The sequence below is a fragment of the Haematobia irritans genome, chromosome 4, assembly GCF_050003625.1.
Source record: "Haematobia irritans isolate KBUSLIRL chromosome 4, ASM5000362v1, whole genome shotgun sequence".
In the NCBI taxonomy this organism is placed as follows: Eukaryota; Metazoa; Arthropoda; class Insecta; order Diptera; family Muscidae; genus Haematobia; species Haematobia irritans.
In genome coordinates, this window is record NC_134400.1 from 161647915 (window position 1) to 161670699 (window position 22785).

At 32.8% G+C, this 22785-nt stretch overlaps 1 protein-coding gene across 20 annotated transcripts in view; it reads right to left on the reverse strand.

Annotated features, from left to right (window-relative positions):
* Positions 1–22785, reverse strand: part of Mbs (Myosin binding subunit) — a 251005-nt gene that overhangs the window by 140218 nt on the left and 88002 nt on the right. For 16 of the 20 annotated variants that reach the window (XR_012721281.1, XM_075303751.1, XM_075303749.1 and 13 more), the window contains one exon: positions 7704–8291. The exons of the other annotated variants lie outside the window; for them this stretch is intronic. Coding sequence is in view for 15 of the 16 variants with exons in the window: in XM_075303751.1 (XP_075159866.1) it covers positions 7704–8291 (588 nt within the window). In the remaining variant the exon portion in view is untranslated. The remainder of the gene's footprint in view (positions 1–7703; positions 8292–22785) is intronic. 20 annotated transcript variants of the gene reach the window in all.

Here is a 22785-nt window from a genome sequence, read left to right on the forward strand (position 1 = left end):
ACCCTGTACCACTGTGTAGATCCACATTTTCGATACCATATCAAATTCGTCAAATGTGTTGGGTGCTATATATAAAACTTTTCCGTCCCAAATACATACATTTAAATCTGACTCGATCTATAGAATTAAAATTTAAGTCGGCTTTGCCCTGAGATGGATCACACTGTTAGTAAAAAAAATATGGGGAATATTTAAATCTGGCAACTTCGCAAACGCGCATTTATGATTTATGGTACGATAGATAAGTATTAGAAGTATATGGAAATTTGAGGCATTTTTACAAGTTTTCGACTTAGCAGTGGCGATATTACAAGGATGATGTTGGTATTTTAGCCATTTTTGCCGAGATCAGAAAAACATATATATGGGAGCTATATCTGTTAATATTAATTCTACTCCCTGTGCATTGGGAGCCACCGTTGTGCAATGGTTAGCATGCCCGCCTTGCATACACAAGGTCGTGGGTTCGATTCCTGCTTTGACCGAACACCAAACAGTTTTTCAGCGGTGGATTATCCCACCTCAATAATGCTGGTGACATTTCTGAGGGTTTCAAAGCTTCTCTAAGTGGTTTCACTGCAATGTCGAACGCCGTTCGGACTCGGCTATAAAACGGAGGTCCCTTGTCATTGAGCTTAACATGGAATCGGGTAGCACTCAGTGATAAGAGAGAAGTTCACCAATGTGGTATCACAATGGACTGAATAGTCTAGTCTGAGCCTGATACATCGGGCTGCCACCTAACCTAATCTAACCTATGGAAATAAAATTTACAAAAATTTCTATAGAAATAAAATTTTAACAAAAATTTTTCTAGAAATAAAATTTTACAAAAATTTCCAAAGAAATGATAAAATTTTCTATAGAAATACAATTTTCACAAAATTTTCTATAGAAATAAAATTTTGACTAAATTTTCTATAGAAATAAAATTTTGACAAAAATTTTCTATAGTAATAACATTTTGACAAAATTTTCTATCAGTATAGAATTTTGACAATATTTTTTATAGAAATAAAATTTTGCCAAAATTTTCTGTAGAAATAAAATTTTGACAAAATTTTCTATAGAAATAAAATGTGACAACATTTTTTATAAAAATTGAATTTTGACAAAGTTTTCTATGAATATAAAATTTTGACATTTTTTATAGAAATAAAAATTTGACAATCTTTTCTATAAAATTTTGACAAAATTTTCTACAGAAATCAAGTTTTAAGAAATTTTTTTTTATAGAAGTAAAATTTTGACAAAATTTTCTATGGAAATAAAATTTTGACAAAATTTTCTATGAAATAAAATTTTGACAAAATTTTATTTCTATAGAAATAACATTTTGACAAAATTTTCTATGAATACAAAATTTTGACAATATATTTTTATAGAAATAAAATTTTGGCAAAATATTCTATAGAAATAAAATTTTGACAAAATTTTCTATAGAAATAAAATTTTGACAAAATTTTCTATAGAAATAAAATTTTGACAAAATTGTCTATAGAAATTAAATTTTGACAAAATTTTCTAAAGAAATAAAATTTTGACAAAATTTTCTATAGAATAAAAATTTTGACAAATTTTTCTATAGAAATAAAATTTTGACAAAATTTTCTATAGAAATAAAATTTTAACAAAATTTTCTACAGAAATCAAGTTTTATGAAAATTGTTTATATGAGTGAAAATCGGGGGAAAGATATATAGGGGAGCTATATTTAAATCTGAACAAATTTGGCATGCATAGCTACAATGTTAATTCTACTCCCCCTGCAAAATTTCACGTAAATCAGATTACAAGTTTGACCTCTGTTGTCATATGAGTGTAAATCGGACAAAAGATATATGGAAGCTATATCTAAATCTGAACCGATTTCAACCAAATTGGCATGTATATCCAGAACGTTAATTCTACTTCATGTACAAAATTTAAAGCAAATAAGGCTGATATTCTGGCTTCTGGGGCCATATAAGTAGATATCGGGTGAAAGATATATATGGGAGCTATATCTAAAACTGAACCGATTTCTTTCAAAACCAATACGGTTCTATTCCGAACCAAAAAACATACTTGTGCCAAATTTGAAGTCGATTGGACTAAAATTGCGACCTAAACTTTGATCACAAAAATGTGTTCACAGACAGACGGACGGACATGGCTAGATCGATTCGGGGGCCAGCCCCGAACAATATTGCCAAGGACACCATATGTCTATCTCGTCTCCCTCTGAGTTATGCAAGCATATGCACTAACTTAAAATATCAGTGTGGTGCAGGGTAAAATTCAAATAAATTTTTAATTGAATCAATTAAAAAATTGATTGAAATTTTCGAATCAACTCAATTAATTTTTTAATAAAATGTTTTTTTTTATGTCCAAATAAAACTGATACTATCATTTTCGTAGTGAATGCATTTCATTAAAAAAATTAATTGGATCAATTAATTTTTTGAAATCGGCGTGACATCAGCGTGTGTAATATAGTTTTGTTAAAAGTTTCTAAAATGAACCAAACTTTTCCTTCCTGGTGGGTTTTGAGTGTATACAGAAATAAAATTTCACGAAAATTTTTCCAATTAAAGTCTTAATTGAGTTTTAAAAAATATTCAATTAGAAATTTAATTGATTCAACAAATTTTTTAATTTTTTTAAACCAAAAATCAATCACAAACATTAATAGTATCAATTAATTTTTGAAGTAACTTTCCATTAATTTTTTTCAGTTATACTATCATTTCTGTGATTGAAAACATTTCAATTAAAACATTAATTGGATCAATTAATTTCGTGATTGAATCAGAAAAAAAAACACTTTTTCGTGTGTATATATAAAGCTTTTTAAAAAAAGGGCTGTTCAGCTTTTTAGCCCTTGGTCTCGGAGCCCTATGACTAAAGTGCCAAAACGAATGAGCGGCACTGAAAAATAGACTCTTTTCGAGCTAAATTAAACGAAAAACTCTTGCTCACATAGCTCTTTCATATGTGACACAAAATATATGTAGTAACATGTGTGACACAAATTTAAATTGGTGATTCCATATGTGTATTTTTTAAATTGAAATACAAATGAAATGAATGGAGACGGGCAAACACGTTGTGAGCTCTGATTTGATTTTTTAATTGTGTTCGTATACAATTTATATATAAGCCTGTAAATATTAAACAACGATAGTAAGCCACTATGAAAATTGTAATGATTTCATTGATCGATTACATTTTTTGGAAACAGCTTCTTCATTGGTTTGAAAATATGTTCACGGCGAATTATCAATATCCGTTTTTGTACGGAAAATTGCTGATTTTCAAAAAATTCTTTGCAGGCAAAATTTCTGTTAATTTCCGTTATTTTAAAGCTTTTGTAAATTTTATGTGTAAGCGACAGTCAGTTGTTAATGAGATGCCATAAATTATTGATTGTTTTTTTAAAACTTTTTCTTTTAATGGGTCTTAGTTGGTTCTACATTGGACTGATTACCGCCTTCCGGAACGCTCTACATTTATGCTCATGTACACAATAATTAACTGATAGTTTATGAAAGGAATTTGTATGGTAATAGTAGATTTAACGTTTACGTTAACTTTCGTGAATATTATTCTGAATTTTGTAAATGTTTTTCACATACTTTCATATTTTTTTGTTAACCACACATTTGGATATTTTTATTTCCAATTGTTTCCCTAGAAAAATGTTTAAAATTTACAATATGGCATATCAGTTATGTATACAAAACTCAAAACAACTCTCATTTTATAGAACAGTTCTACGAGTTTTTGAAAAGGGCTGCTCATTTCATTGGCAGGTGTGAGCGGAGCTGTCATGTCGGCCGGCTCTTTTTAAAAAGTGCCGAGCTTCATGTGTGATCCGGCACTCAAACAAAAAAGGGTATTTACATATGTTTTCTCAGCCCATTTTTGAGCAAAATTCAAACACTGCTTTTGACCTCCCCTTAAGGATTTTGGTATTGATTCCGGGCCAAAGATGCGATTTCTTTAAAATAAAGACAATTTTTAGGGACCTACAGGATACAGAATTGATTTATGGAATTTTCTTTCATACCAATAAATCTATTCAATTATAAACAAGTTAAAATTATAACACAAACTTCAAAGTCAAAGTGTTTTCTTATTTCCAAAACAAAAACGTTAAACCAAAGATACCACATCCTCAGAAAAAGTTTTAGCCTATACACACAAAAAAAAATTTTTCTGATTCAATCACGAAATTAATTGATCCAATTAACTTTTAATTGAAATGTCTTCAATCACAGAAATGATAGTATCAATTAAAAAATTAATTGAAGGTCAATTAAAAAGTTAATTGATACTATTATTTTTGTGATTGATTTTTGCTTCAATTAAAAAATTTGTTGAATCAATTAAATTTTTAATTGAGTATTTTTTAAAACTCAATTAAAATTTTACTTGGAAAATTTTTCGTGAAATTTTTTTGTGTGTATTTGAAGCGTTTTTATCTTAAACCTTAGGATTCAATATTTTATTTAATTTAAGGGCGATTTCTTCAAATCAAAAATGTTTCTCCTTACTTTAAAGAAAATTTGCCTTAGTTCAAAGACATACGACTTAAACCGAGGGACGAAAATTTCCAAAAATTTGCGTTTTAAATTTTATAAAAAAAAATTTAAGCAAATCTTATAAACTTTCTTTTAATTAAAATGCCATTATTTTGTAGAAATTTGTCCTTAATATTGTGTAAATTGCGTGTCCTTTAATTAAGGTTACGTAATCCTTAATACCACGTAAATATGTTTTTCAGTGTGCCTCCTAGAATCAAGTACGCAAAACTCAAATTCAAAAGAGAATTGCATCTCCGCTTCTTTGGTTTAGAATCTATGTGACAATCATTATTGTAAAGATAAAATCTTTGAAACGGACATTCGTTTTTTTTTCCAGTGCATGACAGAACTAGGACTGGCACATACACACCAGGAACTAGTCGTGTACCGATGCTGTGTTTGATAAGCATTCCGTAGCCCATGATATCCCAGAAAAACAAGTATATACGGCCGTAAGTTCGGCCAGGCCGAATCTTATGTATCCTCTACGAAAGACTGTCATTCACAATCGAATTACTTGGGTTATGGTATCTTAAAACTTCTTAACATCGTTTTCTAAATTGTGAGTTAGTCCATACGTGGTATATATGAGACAAAAAGTTATGTATAGTTAAGTCTACAAATAATTACGAATCGATATGGACTTTTTGCACGGTACGTAGAGAGCCAGAATTGGAATATGGGGGTCGCTTATATGGGGGCTATATACAATTATGAACTTGATATGGACCAATTTTTGTGTGATTGGGGATCGATTTATCTGAGGGCTATATATAACTATAGACCGATATGGACCTAGTTAGGCATGGTTGTTAACGGCCATATACTAGCACAATGTACCAAATTTCAACTCACTCGGATGAAATTTGCTCCTCCAAGAGGCTCCAAAACCAAATCTCGGGATCGGTTTATATGGGGGCTATATATGATTATGGACTGATATGGACCACTTTTGGCATGGTTGTTAAATACCATATACTACCACCACGTACCAAATTTCAACCAGATCGGATGAATTTTGCTTCTCCAAAAGGCACCGGAGATCAAATCTGGGGATCGGTTTATATGGGAGCTATATATAATTATGGACTGATAGGAACCAATTCCTGTATGGTTGTTGGATACTAACATCACGTACCAAATTTCAACCGAATGGGAAGAATTTTGCTCTTCCAAGGGGCTCCGGAGGTCAAATCTGGGGATCGGTTTATATGGGGGCTATATATAATTATGGATCGATATCGACCAATGTTTGCAAGGGAGTTTGAGGCCATATATTAACACCACGTACCAAATTTCAACTGAATCAGATGAATTTTGGTCTTCCAAGAGGCTCCGCAGGTCAAATCTGGTGATCGGTTTATAAGGGGGCTATATATAATTATGGACCGATGTGGACCAATTTTTGCATAGTTGTTAGAGACCGTGTACTAACACCATGTACCAAATTTCAGCCGGATCGGATGAAATTTGCTTCTCTTAGAGGCTCTGCAAGCCAAATCGGGGGATCGGTTTATATGGGGGCTATATATAATTATGGACCGATGTCATCCATTTTTTTCATGGTTGTTAGAGATCATATACTAACACCATGTACCAAATTTCAGCCAGATCGGATGAAATTTGTTCTCTTAGAGGCCTCGCAAGCCAAATTTAGGGGTCCGTTTATATGGGGGCTATACGTAAAAGTGGACCGATATGGCCCATTTGCAATACCATCCGACCTACATCAATAACAACTACTTGTGCCAAGTTTCAAGTCGATAGCTTGTTTTGTTCGGAAGTTAGCGTGATTTCAACAGACGGACGGACATGCTCAGATCGACTCAGAATTTCACCACGACCCAGAATATATATACTTTATGGGGTCTTAGAGCAATATTTCGATGTGTTACAAACGGAGTGACAAAGTTAATATATCCTATGGTGGAGAGTATAAAAAAAAAAATTGGAAGTTCTTCCAAAGGTACAACTTTAAAAGCATTTCCAGAAGATGCACTCCCAATGATGTTCTTTATTTTAACTACACAGAAAAAATTTCACGAAAAATTTTCCAATTAAAATTTTAATTGAGTTTTAAAAAATATTCAATTAAAAATTTAATTGAATCAACAAATTTTTTAATTGAAACAAAAATCAATCACAAAAATTAATAGTATCAATTAATTTTTTAATTGGATCAATTAATTTTTTAATTATTATTATTAATTTTTTTAATTGATACTATCATTTCTGTGATTGAAGACATTTCAATTAAAAAATTAATAGGATCAATTAATTTCGTGATTGAATCAGAAAAAAATTTTTTTGTGTGTACCCAGGAAGTTCTTTTAATTCAATTTTTTATATCTTGATTTTTTCATACTTTTAATGGGTAATTTTAACTTTTTTTGTTTCAATTAGGTTAAAAACAAAGTAAGTATTCATAAAATTGTACAAATCATTTAAATTTTGTCGAAAAAAATGCTAAATCCAATCTGAAAAAATTGTGCATTTTTGAAAATATTTGAGGTCAAACGTTTCCGACAAACGTTACAATCCATTAAAAATAATAAAAAAAAAATTAATTATTTATTTGACGAAATATCACAGTATTCTTTAATTTACATCCAAAATATTGAATTCGGATCACACCTAAAGAAGTGATGCAAATTCAGTGCAACGGCTGTTGAAATGGAGGTCTTCTGTCCTATGACAAGCCCATGTTTAAATTCATCGCTTCTGCGTCAGTTTTGCACCACTTTCGGATCCAAAAAAGAACATTTTCATTACTTTTTTGGCGACGCTTTTTTGCTGGGATGCTAATATACTAAGTTGCTCAAACTTATTTGATTAGACATTTCAGTCGATCTCTACAAAACTACAAAATGTTAGTATACGAAAGTTCTAGAAAAAATTATGGCAGTTCCTACATTCTAAACCAAGCAATACAAAATTGGAAAAACCAAATAGCCAATATCAAAAAAGGAGGAAAAACACAAAACAAAAAACACTGGGCAATAAGAACACAAAACCAACAACAAAAAAATACAAACTAAACCAAATACCAAAACCAAACTTTTAAACTAGATCTAAATCTCTAGGTCTAGAGCTAAAAACCGCAACCAAGAAGTTTATAGAACTAAAACAAACCTGATGATTAGCTGTCTATGGTCTTTGAGTGAAGCCGATCTTTGAACCGTATAGACAGGACTTGTTGCCGAAAAGGATAAGGAAGAATTATAGGATGTGGGAGAGGTGGTTGTTACATTGGAAGTGGGTGGATATGGGATAATAGTGTTGGTGATGGCTGCGGTGGTGGTGGCGGTTGCGGTGCTAGCAGTAGTAGTCGCAGAAAGCAATTGTGTTCCTGAGGTGTTGTTACTGTATGATGTTGTTGAGGCAGGCAAAGACGACGATGTTTCAGGTGTAATTGTGTTGTTGATGATTAATGTGTTGTTGGATGATGATATTGTTTTTGCATTGGTAGTTGTGGTGTTGGTGGAGTTGTTACAACTACTACTACTACGGTTTGGATTAAAGCTGTTACTATTGTTATTCAGATTATTGTTAATATTCGGATTATTGTTAACATTATTATTTTGCATTTGCTGTTGTTGCTGCTGCTGATGATGTTGATGCTGTTGTTGTTTCTGCTGAAGCTGTTGCAATGTTGCCGGTATTATTGGGCATGAATTAGCTTTTATGCGTGCACGCAATTCATTGTACTTTTGATAGAATCTATCATTGTTTTATTATAGATAGATTGCGAAAAAAAATTTTGTGTTTCATCATATCGGACAAAAATAGGCACAGCACGCACGCATATATAGTCATTGATTTAAGACAGCAAAAAAAGCAGAAAAAATGTAATAAAAAATAAAACCAAAATATTTTTTTGTGAAATTAATTACCAATATTGTAGTTTTTACGTTTTTATCTAAATAAATTAATTTTATATAAATTCTACTAAAGTGTTTTTTTTTTTTTTATTTTCTCACTTTGCTGGGCTATACACAGAAAAAACATATGTTTTATTTTTTTAATTACAAAATTACTTGATCCAATTAATTTTTAATTGAAATTGCTTCAATCACGGAATTGATAATATTATTGAAAAATTAATTGATTTAATTAAAAATTAATAATTTAATCGATTCAAGCAATTAAAAAAAATAGTTTTCTCCTTCAACTACGAAATTAATCCACCCAATCAATTAAATTAGGTAAATCAATTGAAATGTATTTAAATATTGATTTTGAAATTCATTTAAAATATAATAAATAAATATATATGTATAATATAAAATAATTTTGGTGATAGTTTTTTCCATGGATAATGAATTTTGTTTCTTTTCAGATTCAACTAAAAATTGCATTGAAAACATATTGTTCAAATTTTTTTTCCTGTGAGTTATGTGCATTTTCGTTACATTACTGTCAAGTGAAGTTATAACAAATAAAGATGTATGATTAATAAAATAAATTATCATAAATATAGTCTTACGTGAAAATGGCCTAATTTAAAATAAGGTTTATGTTTATTCAATTTAATTAAATGATATTAAAATTAAAAACTATATCAAATTTATTTTCTATTCTACCTTTTTTAAAACCAACAAGTATATACGGCCGTAAGTTCGGCCAGGCCGAATCTTATGTACCCTCCACCATGGATTGCGTAGAAACTTCTACGAAAGACTGTCATCCACAATCGAATTACTTGGGTTGTGGTATGTTAAAACTTCTTAACATCGTTTTCTAAATTGTTAGTTAGTCCATACGTGGTATATATTAGACAAAAAGGGTATGTATAGGTAAGTTTACAAATAATTACGAATCGATATGGACTTTTGCACGGTACGTAGAGAGCCAGAATTGAAACATGGGGTCGCTTATATGTGCTTGATATGAACTTGATATGGACCAATTTTTGTGTGATTGGGGATCGATTTACCTGAGGGCTATATATAACTATAGACCGCTATGGACCTAACATAATTAGGCATGGTTGTTAACGGTCATATACTAGCACAATATACCAAATTTCAACTGACTCGGATGAAATTTGCTCCTCCAAGAGGCTCCAAAACCAAATCTCGGGATCGGTTTATATGGGGGCTATATATGATTATGGACTGATATGGACCACATTTGGCATGGCTGTTAAATATCATATACTACCACCACGTTCCAAATTTCAACCGAATCGGATGAATTTTGCTCTTCCAAGGGGCTCCGGAGGTCAAATCTGGGGATCGGTTTATATGGGGGCTATATATAATTATGAACCGAATTCGACCAATTTTTGCATGGGTGTTTGAGGCCATATATTAACACCACGTACCAAATTTCAACTGAATCAAATGAATTTTGGTCTTCCAAAAGGCTTCGGAGGTCAAATATGGTGATCGGTTTATATGGGGGCTATATATAATTATGGACCGATATAGACCATTTTTTGCATGGTCATTAGATACCATATATTCACGCCATGTATCAAATTTCAGCCGGATCGGATGAAATTTGCTTCTCTTAGAGGCTCCGCAAGCCAAATTTTTTATTAACACCACGTACCAAATTTCAACTGAATCAAATGAATTTTGGTCTTCCAAAAGGCTTCGGAGGTCAAATATGGTGATCGGTTTATATGGGGGCTATATATAATTATGGACCGATATAGACCATTTTTTGCATGGTCATTAGATACCATATATTCACGCCATGTATCAAATTTCAGCCGGATCGGATGAAATTTGCTTCTCTTAGAGGCTCCGCAAGCCAAATCGGGGGATCGGTTTATATGGGGGCTATATATAATTATTGACCGATGTGGACCAATTTTTGCACAGTTGTTAGAGACTATATACTTACACCATGTACCAAATTTCAGCCGGTCCATAATTATATATGGCTGTACCAAATTTCAGCCATATATAATTATGGACCGATGTGAACCAATTTTTGCATGGTTGTTAGAGATCATATGCTGACACCATGTACTAAATTTCAGCCGGATCGAATGAAATTTGCTTCTCTTACAGGCTCCGCAAGCCAAATCTGGGGATCGGTTTATATGGGGGCTACATATAATTATGGACCGATATGGACCAATTTGTGCATGGATGTTGGAGACCATATACCAACATCAAGTACCAAGTTTCAGCCGGATCGGATGAAATTTGCTTCTCTTAGAGGCTCCGCAAGCCAAATCTGGGGATCGGTTTATATGGGGGCTATATATAATTATGGACCGATGTGGACCAATTTTTGCATGGTTGTTAGACCATATACTAACACCATGTACCAAAATTTGCTTCTCATAGAGGCCTCGCAAGCCAAACTGAAACCGAAACTGAGGCCTATTTTGAGGCAAAACCGAAGGAGTACTACCAAAATGGTATCAAAAAATTGGAAGGTCGTTATAATCGTTGTATCGCTCTTGAAGGGAACTATGTTGAATAATAAAAACGAATTTGGACATAAAAATGTGTTTTTCTTTGTTAGACCGGGGACTTATCAGCCAACCTATTATAAAGGGTGATTTGTTAAGAGCTTGATAACTTTTTTTTTTAAAAAAACGCATAAAATTTGCAAAATCTCATCGGTTCTTTATTTGAAACGTTAGATTGGTCCATGACATTTACTTTTTGAAGATAATTTAATTTAAATGTTGACCGCGGCTGCGTCTTAGGTGGTCCATTCGGAAAGTCCAATTTTGGGCAACTTTTTCGAGCATTTCGGCCGGAATAGCCCGAATTTCTTCGGAAATGTTGTCTTCCAAAGCTGGAATAGTTGCTGGCTTATTTCTGTAGACTTTAGACTTGACGTAGCCCCACAAAAAATAGTCTAAAGGCGTCAAATCGCATGATCTTGGTGGCCAACTTACCGGTCCATTTCTTGAGATGAATTGTTCTCCGAAGTTTTCCCTCAAAATGGCCATAGAATCGCGAGCTGTGTGGCATGTAGCGCCATCTTGTTGAAACCACATGTCAACCAAGTTCAGTTCTTCCATTTTTGGCAACAAAAAGTTTGTTAGCATCGAACGATAGCGATCGCCATTCACCGTAACGTTGCGTCCAACAGCATCTTTGAAAAAATACGGTCCAATGATTCCACCAGCGTACAAACCACACCAAACAGTGCATTTTTCGGGATGCATGGGCAGTTCTTGAACGGCTTCTGGTTGCTCTTCACTCCAAATGCGGCAATTTTGCTTATTTACGTAGCCATTCAACCAGAAATGAGCCTCATCGCTGAACAAAATTTGTCGATAAAAAAGCGGATTTTCTGCCAACTTTTCTAGGGCCCATTCACTGAAAATTCGACGTTGTGGCAGATCGTTCGGCTATTCATGATGAAATGTCAAAGCATACTGAGCATCTTTCTCTTTGACACCATGTCTGAAATCCCACGTGATCTGTCAAATACTAATGCATGAAAATCCTAACCTCAAAAGAATCACCCTTTATTATTCCCTGCACCACTTTGTAAATCCACATTTTCGATAATATATCAAATCCGTCAAATGTGTTGGGTGCTATATATAAAGGTTTTTGTCCCAAATACATACAGTTAAATCTGACTCCATCTGAACAAAATTTTTAATCTATAGACTTAAATATTAAGTCGGCTAACGCCCTGGGATGGTACACTATGTTAGTAAAAATGAAGGGTATAAAAACAAATATGGGAAACATTTTAACCTGAACCAATTTTGAGCCAACTTCGCAAAAGTGTATTTATGATTTATCGGTCGCTAGATATGTATTAGAAATAAAGGAAAATTTGAGTAATTTTTACAAGTTTTCGACTAAGTAGTGGCGATTTTATAAGGAAAATGTGGGTATTTTGGCCATTTTTGCCCAAATCGGAAAACATATATATGGAAGCTTTATAGAAATATGAACCGATTTCAAACAAATTTGACATGCATATTAAGTATTTTAATTCTACTGCCTGTGCAAAATTTCACATAAATCGGACTACAACTTTGACCTCTGTGGTCATATGACGGAAAATCGGGCGAAAGATATATATGGGATCTATATCCAAATCTGAACCGATTTCAATAAAATTTAGCACACTTGACTACACTAGTAATTGTACTCATAGTGCAAAATTTCAACCAAATTGGGCAAAAACTCTGGCTTCTGGGGCCATATAAGTCCATATCGGGCGAAATATATATGAGAGTTATATCTCAATCTGAACCGATTTCAACCTAATTTGGCACACCTGACTGCAGTACTTATTGTTCTCCTGGTGCAAAATGTCAAGCAAATTAGGGTAAAACTCTGGCTTTTGGGGCCATAAAAGTCCATATCGGGTGAAAGATATATATGGGAGCTGTATCTAAATCTGAACCGATTTCAATCAAAATCAATAGGGTTCTATTCTGACCCAAAACGGAAACTTGTGCCAAGTTTGAAGGCGATTGGACTTAAACTGCGACCTAGACTTTGATCACAAAAATGTGTTCACAGACAGACGGACGGACAGACGGACATGGCTATATCGACTCATGGACCCACACTGAGCATTATTGCCAAATACACCATGTGTCTATCTCGTCTCCTTCTGGGTGTTGCAAACATATGCACTAACTTATAATACCCTGTTCCACAGTGTGGCGTAGGGTATAAAAATCAGCCTTCTAGGGTACTAAAGCCCATTTAACTCTATTGTAACAGGTTGGCTGATAAGTCCACGGTCTGACACATAGATGGCGTCGCTAGTATTAAATGCATATTATTTTTATATGTTAGTTCGTGTAATTATTACTTTTTGAGAGAGTTTGCTTGAATTATAAAGATTTATTAGATTCTTGTTTCCCTCATAATAGATCATAATATCTAAGAAGTGGTAAATTTACCACAAATGTGTCCATGTTGAACTTCGTATGGCGCTAAATACATTTTTGCAATTTTGTACTCAAAATTTGTAGTACTTGTCGACCTAATCTGAAAAAAGCAACCCCAGTTTCAAAGATTTTGTCTTTACACTAATGATTTTGGTATTGATTTTCTCACATTTCTAGGCTATACATAGAAAAAATATGTTTTAGTTTTTAAATCACAAAATTAGTTTATCCAATTAATTTCTAATTGAAATTGCTTCAATCACGGAATTGATAATTGATAATTTATGCCTGACGTTTCTGCATAATTCACCACAATTTTCGTAATTCAAAACAAATCTCGTGACTCAGGAAATTTTTCGGAACACGACAATTGGCGTGATTCACGAGAAATCTCTTGACTCGTTGCAGTTACTGATCAGTAAGTTATATTCATAACTCACGACGGAACCATTACTAAAATTCAAATATGATTCACAATCAAACAACGGACGCTATTGAAATCTTAAGAGTGATAAAATCCGTGAAGGTGATTAAAATCGGTGAGCTTGAATCGTGAACGTGAATTTGTTCGTGAGTGTGATTTTTATACCCTCCACCATAGGATGGGGGTATATTAACTTTGTCATTCCGTTTGTAACACATCGTAATATTGATCAAAGACTCCATAAAGTATATATATTCTGGGTCGTGGTGAAATTCTGAGTCGATCTGAGTATGTCCGTCCGTCAGTCTGTTGAAATCACGCTAACTTCCGAACGAAACAAGCTATCGACTTGAAACATGGCACAAGTAGTTGTTATTGATGTAGGTCGGATGGTATTGCAAATGGGCCATATCGGTCAACTTTTACGTATAGCCCCCATATAAACGGAACCCCAAATTTGACTTGCGAGGCCTCTAAGAGAAGCAAATTTCATCCGATCCGGCTGAAATTTGGTACATGGTGTTAGTATATGGTCTCTAACAACCATGCAAAAATTGGTCCGCATCGGTCCATAATTATATATAGGCCCCCATATAAATTGATCCCTCGATTTGGATTGCGGAGCCTCTAACAGAAGCAAATTTCATCCGATCCGGCTGAAATTTGGTACATGGTGTTAGTATATGGTCTCTAACAACCATGCAAAAATTGGTCCACATCGGTCAATAATTATATATAGCCCCCTTATAAACCGATCCCCAGATTTGACCTCCGGAGCCTCTTGGAGGAGCAAAATTCATCCGATCCAGTTGAAATTTGGTATGTGGTGTTAATATAGGGTCTATAATAACCATGCAAAAATTGGTCCATATCGGTCTATAATTATATATAGGCCCCATATAAACCGATCCCCAGATTTGACCTCCGGAGCCTCTTAGAGGAGCAATATTCATCCGATCCAGTTGAAATTTAGTACGTGGTGTCAGTATATGGTATCTAACAACCATGCAAACATTGGTCCATATCGGTCCATAATTATGTATAGCCCCCATATAAATCGATCCCCAGATTTGGCTTGCGGAGCCTCAAAGAGAAGCAAATTTTATCCGATCCAGCTGAAATTTGGTACATGGTGTTGGTATATGATCTCTCACAACCATGCAAAAATTGGTCCGCATCGGTCCATAATTATATATAGGCCCCATATAAACCGATCCCCAGATCTGACCTCCGAAGCCTCATGGATGAGCAAAGTTCATCCGATTCGGTTGAAATTTGGTACGTGGTGTTAGTATATGGTCTCTAACAACCATGCAAAAATTGGTCCGCATCGGTCCATAATTATATATAGCCCCCATATAAACCGATCCCCAGATTTGACCTCCGAAGCCTCATGGAGAAGCAAATTTTATCCGATCCAGCTGAAATTTGGTACGTGGTGTTAGTATATGGTCTCAAACAACCATTCGAGACTTGGTCCATAGCGGTCTTAATTATATATAACCCCCATTTAAACCGATCCCCAGATTTGACCTCCGGAGATCTTTGAGGAGCAAAATTCATCCGATCCTGTTGAAATTAGGTATGTGGTGAAATTTGATACATTGCGCTTGTATATGGCCGCTAACAACCATGCCAAAATTGGTCCACATCGGTCTATAGAAAATTTTGCCAGCATTTTATTACTATAGAAAATTTTGTCAAAATGTTATTACTATACAAGATTTTTTCAAGATTTTATTTCTATAGAAAATTTTGTCAAAGTTTTATTTCTATAGAAAATTTTGTCAAAATTTTATTTCTATAGAAAATTTTGTCAAAATTTTATTTCTATAGAAAATTGTGTCAAAATTTTATTTCTATAGAAAATTTTGTCAAGCTGAGTTATATACGTATTTAATCGGCCTTTTTTTGTTTAATATGTACCCCGTATGGACTAACTTACAATTGAGAAGACGGTGTTAGGAAGTTTTAAGATACCTTGCCATCGGCAAGTGTTACCGCAACCCAAGTAATTCGATTGTGGATGACAGTCTTTGGTACCAGTTTCTATGCAATCCATGGTGGAGGGTACATAAGATTCGGCCTGGCCGAACTTACGGCCGTATATACTTGTTTTTAGTTAATTTAATTTAACGTACGCAAAAAATGATTACAGTGCAGGAAAATTTCTCAAATAAGAATAATTCCATGAACTAAAATAGTTTTAAATTGGTTTTAGTGCTTGAGTGTGTGTTAATGAAGAATTCACGAATAATAGTTTATGAAGAATGTATCGTAGAATTTACGGAGACAGTTCTCATGTAGAGCTCGACCGAAGAATCGGCTTCGGCATTCGAGGAAATTCGATAATCTGTGCCTGCGGTGTCAAGAGACCATTTAACCGAAGCCGAAGCTTTTTGAACATTTTATTTCATATCGAATTGTCACAGTTTTGAATTTGTCTCAGTCAAAGCAACCAGTACAAATAAAAACTACAAAAAAAAATATAAAATATCATTGTTTATCATTATAATATCATACTACGGAATTTTGAATACTAAAAAGTCTGTTAGTTCTAAAGGAATTTTATAAGACATGGACTGAATTTGTTGAATAAAATATACCAATATTGAATAAAAACACACCAAATTTTTCTTACAAATTTCAGGAAATTAGGCTTCGGCTGATTAATGCTTTTTTTACCGAACATCGGCTTCGGCCACAAAACCCGCTACGGTCGAGCTCTATTCTCTTGGTGTTGGCCTAAATGTGATCACATTAACCCTTAAATGCACTCTGTATATTTTACCACCAGAAATACAATTTTTACGTCTTAAAATTTTGAACGAATTTTACGAAATCAGGTTTGTTGCGATTAAAGCATTATAACGCAGTTTAAAAAAATCTGTAATACTTATGTGTAATTTGAAAACACTCCTTAAATTGAAAATCAAATTTCGCCGTAAAATTAAAAAACCTACCTAAATTGGAAGACAAACAATATTTACCAGAGATAAAAGTAATGTTGGTAAAAAATCTGTGTAGTGTAAAAATATATATATTCCCTACTCTCTACTGAAATCAAGTTGTTTATTTGTAAACAAAAACTTTAATGCGCATTGTAGCTTTCAAGACACAACTACTATTTTTGCAAACCAAAAAAAAAAAATAGAAAAAATGTACTATACAGACGTTCTTGTGCATTTAAGGAATAAATTTTATCTATCTCAGAAACTACCTGAGAATACCAATTATTTCTCCTGATCTTAAAGAATAGCTTAATTTCCTAAACTTTATTAGGTTTTTTGCTCAGTAAATTTTGAAATGTTTAATTTTAGTACAATTTCGTTTTCAAAAAAAAATGAAAACACAGAATTTTGCAACTAAAGGGTGATACGGTCAAAATTTGGTCAATATAAACTTGACGTATTTCTTTCAATTTTGCATTTAAAAAACCTGAATACCCCTCATTTTAAGGTGTGTGTGTGTAGAATGTTGCTCCTATTTTAATTTTGGAATTCACTCTTCAGTTGTCAAAATGCCGTCCAAGCAAGAAGAGCAGCGTATCAAAATTTTGCTCGCGCATCGCGAAAATCCGAGCTACTCGCACGCAAAGCTGGCAAAATCGCTAAAAGTTGCCAAAACAACCGTTACAAATGTAATTAAAGTGTTTGGGGAACGTTTGTCGACAGCCAGGAAGTCTGGATCGGGGGGAAATCGAAAACCGGAAGCCGATGAGACGACAAAGAGAGTTGCCGGTAGTTTCAAGCGAAACCCTAACCTCTCTCTCCGCGATGCCGCAAATAAGATGGGTGTATCGTCTACAACCGTGCATCGAGCCAAAAAACGAGCCGAACTATCGACTTACAAGAAGGTAGTGACTCCAAATCGCGATGATAAACAAAATACGACGGCCAAAGCGCGATCCCGGAGGCTGTACACGACGATGCTGACGACGTTTGACTGCGTGGTAATGGACGACGAAACCTACGTCAAAGCCGACTACAAGCAGCTTCCGGGACAGGAGTTTTATATGGCAAAAGGAAGGGGAAAGGTAGCAGATATTTTCAAGCACATAAAACTGTCAAAGTTCGCAAAGAAATATCTGGTTTGGCAAGCCATCTGTACCTGTGGCTTGAAAAGCAGCATTTTCATAGCTTCCGGGACTGTCAACCAAGAAATTTATGTGAAAGAGTGTTTGAATAAACGTCTGCTGCCTTTCCTGAAGAAACACGGTTGTTCCGTACTGTTTTGGCCGGATTTGGCATCTTGCCATTACGGTAAAAAGGCCATTGAGTGGTACGCCGTCAACAACGTGCAGGTGGTTCCCAAGGACAAGAACCCTCAAAACACGCCAGAGCTCCGCCCAATTGAGAAATACTGGTCTATTGTCAAGCGGAACCTAAAGAAGACCAAAAAAACCGCTAAGGACGAGCAGCAGTTCAAGGCAAACTGACTTTCTGCGGCGAAGAAGGTGTACAAGGTGGCTGTACAAAATCTGATGGCAGGTGTCAAGCGTGAGGCCCGGCAATTCGGATTTGGAAAAGCGAAAGCCTAACTGAATATTTTTCCTGAATTTTATACTAATTGAACTTGAAAAAGAAATTTAATTTGATTTTTTAAATAAACGATTTCACCGATTTACACGCGTTTTCCCTTGACCAAATTTTGACCGTATCACCCTTTATATCAAGCTGTTTCTGAGATATATAATTTTAGGTAATTTATAAATATGTAAAATTTTCTGAAATTTTCTAAACTGTAACAACAACATCAACGGCGGGAATTTCACTTTCATTTTTGGCATAAATTAAAGGTCAAAACCCCTGACTCACTATGTCACACTTCTCCTGGCCTGCCCCATGTACGATACACATGTCACAAATTGTTTCACAACAACCATAAAAAACATCTCGAAGGCAACTGCCGATACCGATAAAAATCAGCATCATCCTTCGACTGTTTTTTTTTTTTTATATATTGAGGGGTTTCTGGTATCAATATTTTATTTACAATGCACTAGGCAAATTGCAGTACTATACGATTATAGCGTTGTAGGTTCTCATGGCCTATATTTTCATACACTTCTTCATAGTCATATTCTTTGGTAATATAAAACAAAAATGCACACATTTCTCTCTTTAAAGCCAATTCAAGTGAGAATTTTATAAAACACATTTTTGGGTTGATGGTAAATGTTAACTCAAAACTACAAATAAAATAGATTAGTTATCGTTGAATGTTAGTTAATACAGCAAAAGAAAACAAAAATAAATATGTTCAATTTCATTAAAGCAAAACCAAATAAATAAAAAAAAAATATTTCAATTCACAAAGCAAAAAAATATAAAAACAAAGTTTAAACCTAAAAACGCACACAAAACAAATTAAAATAAAAATCGTATTTCATTTATTTAAAATTTCCGTAAAGTACAAGTTTATATGCTTTTGCTGCCGGCCAAATTCACGGTGCAGTTTACACTAAACGACCATACATAAGGGGGACATAATTGTGGCAATGAAAGAGCCTGACCGGCCGATGGAGTATATTTTCATTGTTTGATTATAAACATTTTTCGCCTTTTATTTGCGTGCGTAATTTTTAGCGGGAGGTTTCTTTGCATTGTTTTTCGTCGTTGTCCATACCTGCGGGTTGCGGGTATTATATCTGCTCTCACTGGAACTTATTAATCTCTTTTGTTGACAAATGGCATAATGATTCATTCACGATATGATGAAGTGCTGTTACCGCTGCCGCTGCTGCTGCTGCTGTTGTTGTAGCCGGTATCTCTCGTTAACACTTTCAAAAGTGGCAAAAAAAAAAACAACGCCAACAACGATAGAAACGGCAAGGCAAAATAATCAAACACACTTTGATGGTTTAATTGTTGTTCGAGAAATGGTCCGGTCTGATCTGTTATCTATTTGCTTAGTTGAACCGTAGGTATGTCACATCTTATTAAAATTATTACAAATCTATGTTTGGGAGAATGATGACTGTAATGAGGAGCTTGTTTGTATGACTGGTATTAGATTTATTTACTTTTTTTGTTTAGTGGACTATGACTACTCGATGAGCATATGCTTAGACTGAGCAAAAAAAATGTATACTGATTTTGTCATTCCGTTTGTAACAATTACTTTAAAATATCATCCTGAAAACTCAAGAATGGTATTACCATTCAATACATCGTTAGTCAAAAATGTACACTGAAAAAATATTGCCGTGACTACAAAGATTTCTTGCCCTTAAAATACGAATGCGAGTTTTGCTTAGCACCTAGAATTCAAATGGCCATGCAGAAAAAGGAAGTGAGGCGGTTAATAGGAATCCCAAGAACGGTTGCCACTAGTGCCAAAAATAATCTACCAAAATTTGAAGAAAATGTTACCAAAAATCTACCAAATTTATAAAAAAAGTATATACAGCAGAAAGTTCGGCCGGGCCGAATCTTAAATACCCACCACCATGAATCAAATATTTGAAATTTCAGGGGGGTTTGATGACAGATATTCTCCCAAGCAGAGCAGTTCAACACAGTACACTTCTCGCAGATAAATTTAAAGATTTTACCTACGAAGACTATATCAGATTCTGGATTTATAAAAACCATTTTTGTTTGAGTTTTAAAGGAATCATTAACATCTCTTGTAATGAAATAAAACTAAATCCAATACACGTTTTTGTGAGTCTAATGGCGATTTCGATTGGGAAAAAAGGTGCAACATTCTCGAAAGTGATTGCTATATACGAAGGACACTGTCATAGATTTTGGATCCTCTATCCCTCACAATGTTATGAATTAACAATAACTTTGGAATGCTACTATCATTTGGGCGAAAATACAATGAGGGAAAAAGTAGTGTAACCCCAATGCAACATATTTTTTGGAATCGAAAACGCCCTAAAATACCATCATATTTACAATTTCATGCAAATCGGATAGAAACTACGGTTTCTACAAACCGGGAGATCGGTCTTATGGGGGCTATACTAAAACATGGACCGATACTCACCGTTTCCGGCACACCCCTTTATGGTCCTAAAATACTCCTAGATTTTAAATTTCAGGCAAATTTGATAAAAACTACTGTTTCTAGAATTCGAAACAATAAAATCATTTCTTTCTCACATATTTATAGTCCTACAATACCTCTAGATTTCCAATTTCAAGCAAATTGGATAAAAACTACGGTTACTGTAAGCCCAAGAAATTTTCTATAGAAATAAAATTTTGACAAAATTTTCTATAGAAATCAAAATTTTACAAAATTTTCTATAGAAATAAAATTTTGACCAAATTTTCTATAGAAATAAAATTTTGACAAAATTTTCTATAGAAATAAAATCTTGACCAAATTTTGTATAGAAATAAAATTTTGACAAAATTTTCTATAGATATAAAATTTTGACAAAATATTCTATAGAAATAAAATTTTGACAAAATTTTCTATGGAAAAAAAGTTTGACAAAATTTTCTATAGAAATAAAATTTTGACAAAATTTTCTATAGACATAAAATTTTGACAAAATTGTCTATAGAAATCAAAATTTGACAAAATTGTCTATAGAAATAAAATTTTGACAAAATTGTCTATAGAAATAAAATTTTGACAAAATTTTCTATAGAAATAAAAATTTGACAAAATTTTCTATAGAAATAAAATTTTACAAAATTTTCTATAGAAATAAAATGTTGACAAAATTTTCTATAGAAATAAAATTTTGACAAAATTTTCTATAGAAATCAAATTTTGACAACATTTTCTATAGAAATCAAAATTTGACAAAATTGTCTATAGAAATAAAATTTTGACAAATTTTTCTATAGAAATAAAATTTTGACCAAATTTTCTATAGAAATAAAATTTTGACAAAATTTTCTATAGAAATAAAATCTTGACCAAATTTTGTATAGAAATAAAATTTTGACAAAATTTTCTATAGATATAAAATTTTGACAAAACTTTCTATAGAAATAACATTTGACAAAATTTTCTATAGAAATAAAATTTTGACAAAATTTTCTATAGAAATATAATTTTGACAAAATTTTCTATAGAAATAAAATTTTGACAAAATTTTCTATAGAAATAAAATTTTGACAAAATTTTCTATAGAAATAAAATTTTGACAAAATTTTCTATAGAAATAAAATTTTGACAAAATTGTTGTTGTTTTTTTATTTCAGCTTAAAACCATACATTGACTAAACTACAAGAGTAGCTTAACCAACAGAGGAAAAGAATGTTTGTCAAATTTATTTGGGCAAAGCCCTATAGACTGCAAGATGGTTGGATGGACGCACGTTTCGGAATTACCACATTCCTCATCAGCATCCTCTACTTGCAGACAAAATTTTATATAGAAATAAAATTTTGACAAAATTTTCTATAGAAAAAAAAATTTGACAAAATTTTCTATAGAAATAAAATTTTCACAAATTTTTCTATAGAAATAAAATTTTGACAAAATTTTCTATAGAAATAAAATTTTGGCAAAATTTTCTATAGAAATAAAAATTTGACAAAATTTTCTATAGAAATAAAATGTTACAAAATTTTCTATAGAAATAAAATGTTGAAAAAATTTTCTATAGAAATCAAATTTTGACAAAATTTTCTATAGAAATAAAATTTTGACAAAATTTTGACAACATTTTCTATAGAAATAAAATTTTGCCAAATTTTCTATAGAAATAAAATTTTGACAAAATTTTCTATAGAAATAAAATTTTGACAAAATTTTCTATAGAAATTAAATTTTGACAAAATTTTCTATAGAAATAAAATTTTGACAAAATTTTCTATAGAAATAAAATTTTGACAAAATTTTCTATAGAAATAAAATTTTTAGAAAATGTTCTATAGAAATAAAATTTGGACAAAATTTTCTATAGAAATAAAATTTTGACAAAATTTTCCATTGAAATAAAATTTTGACAAAATTTTCTATAGAAATAAAA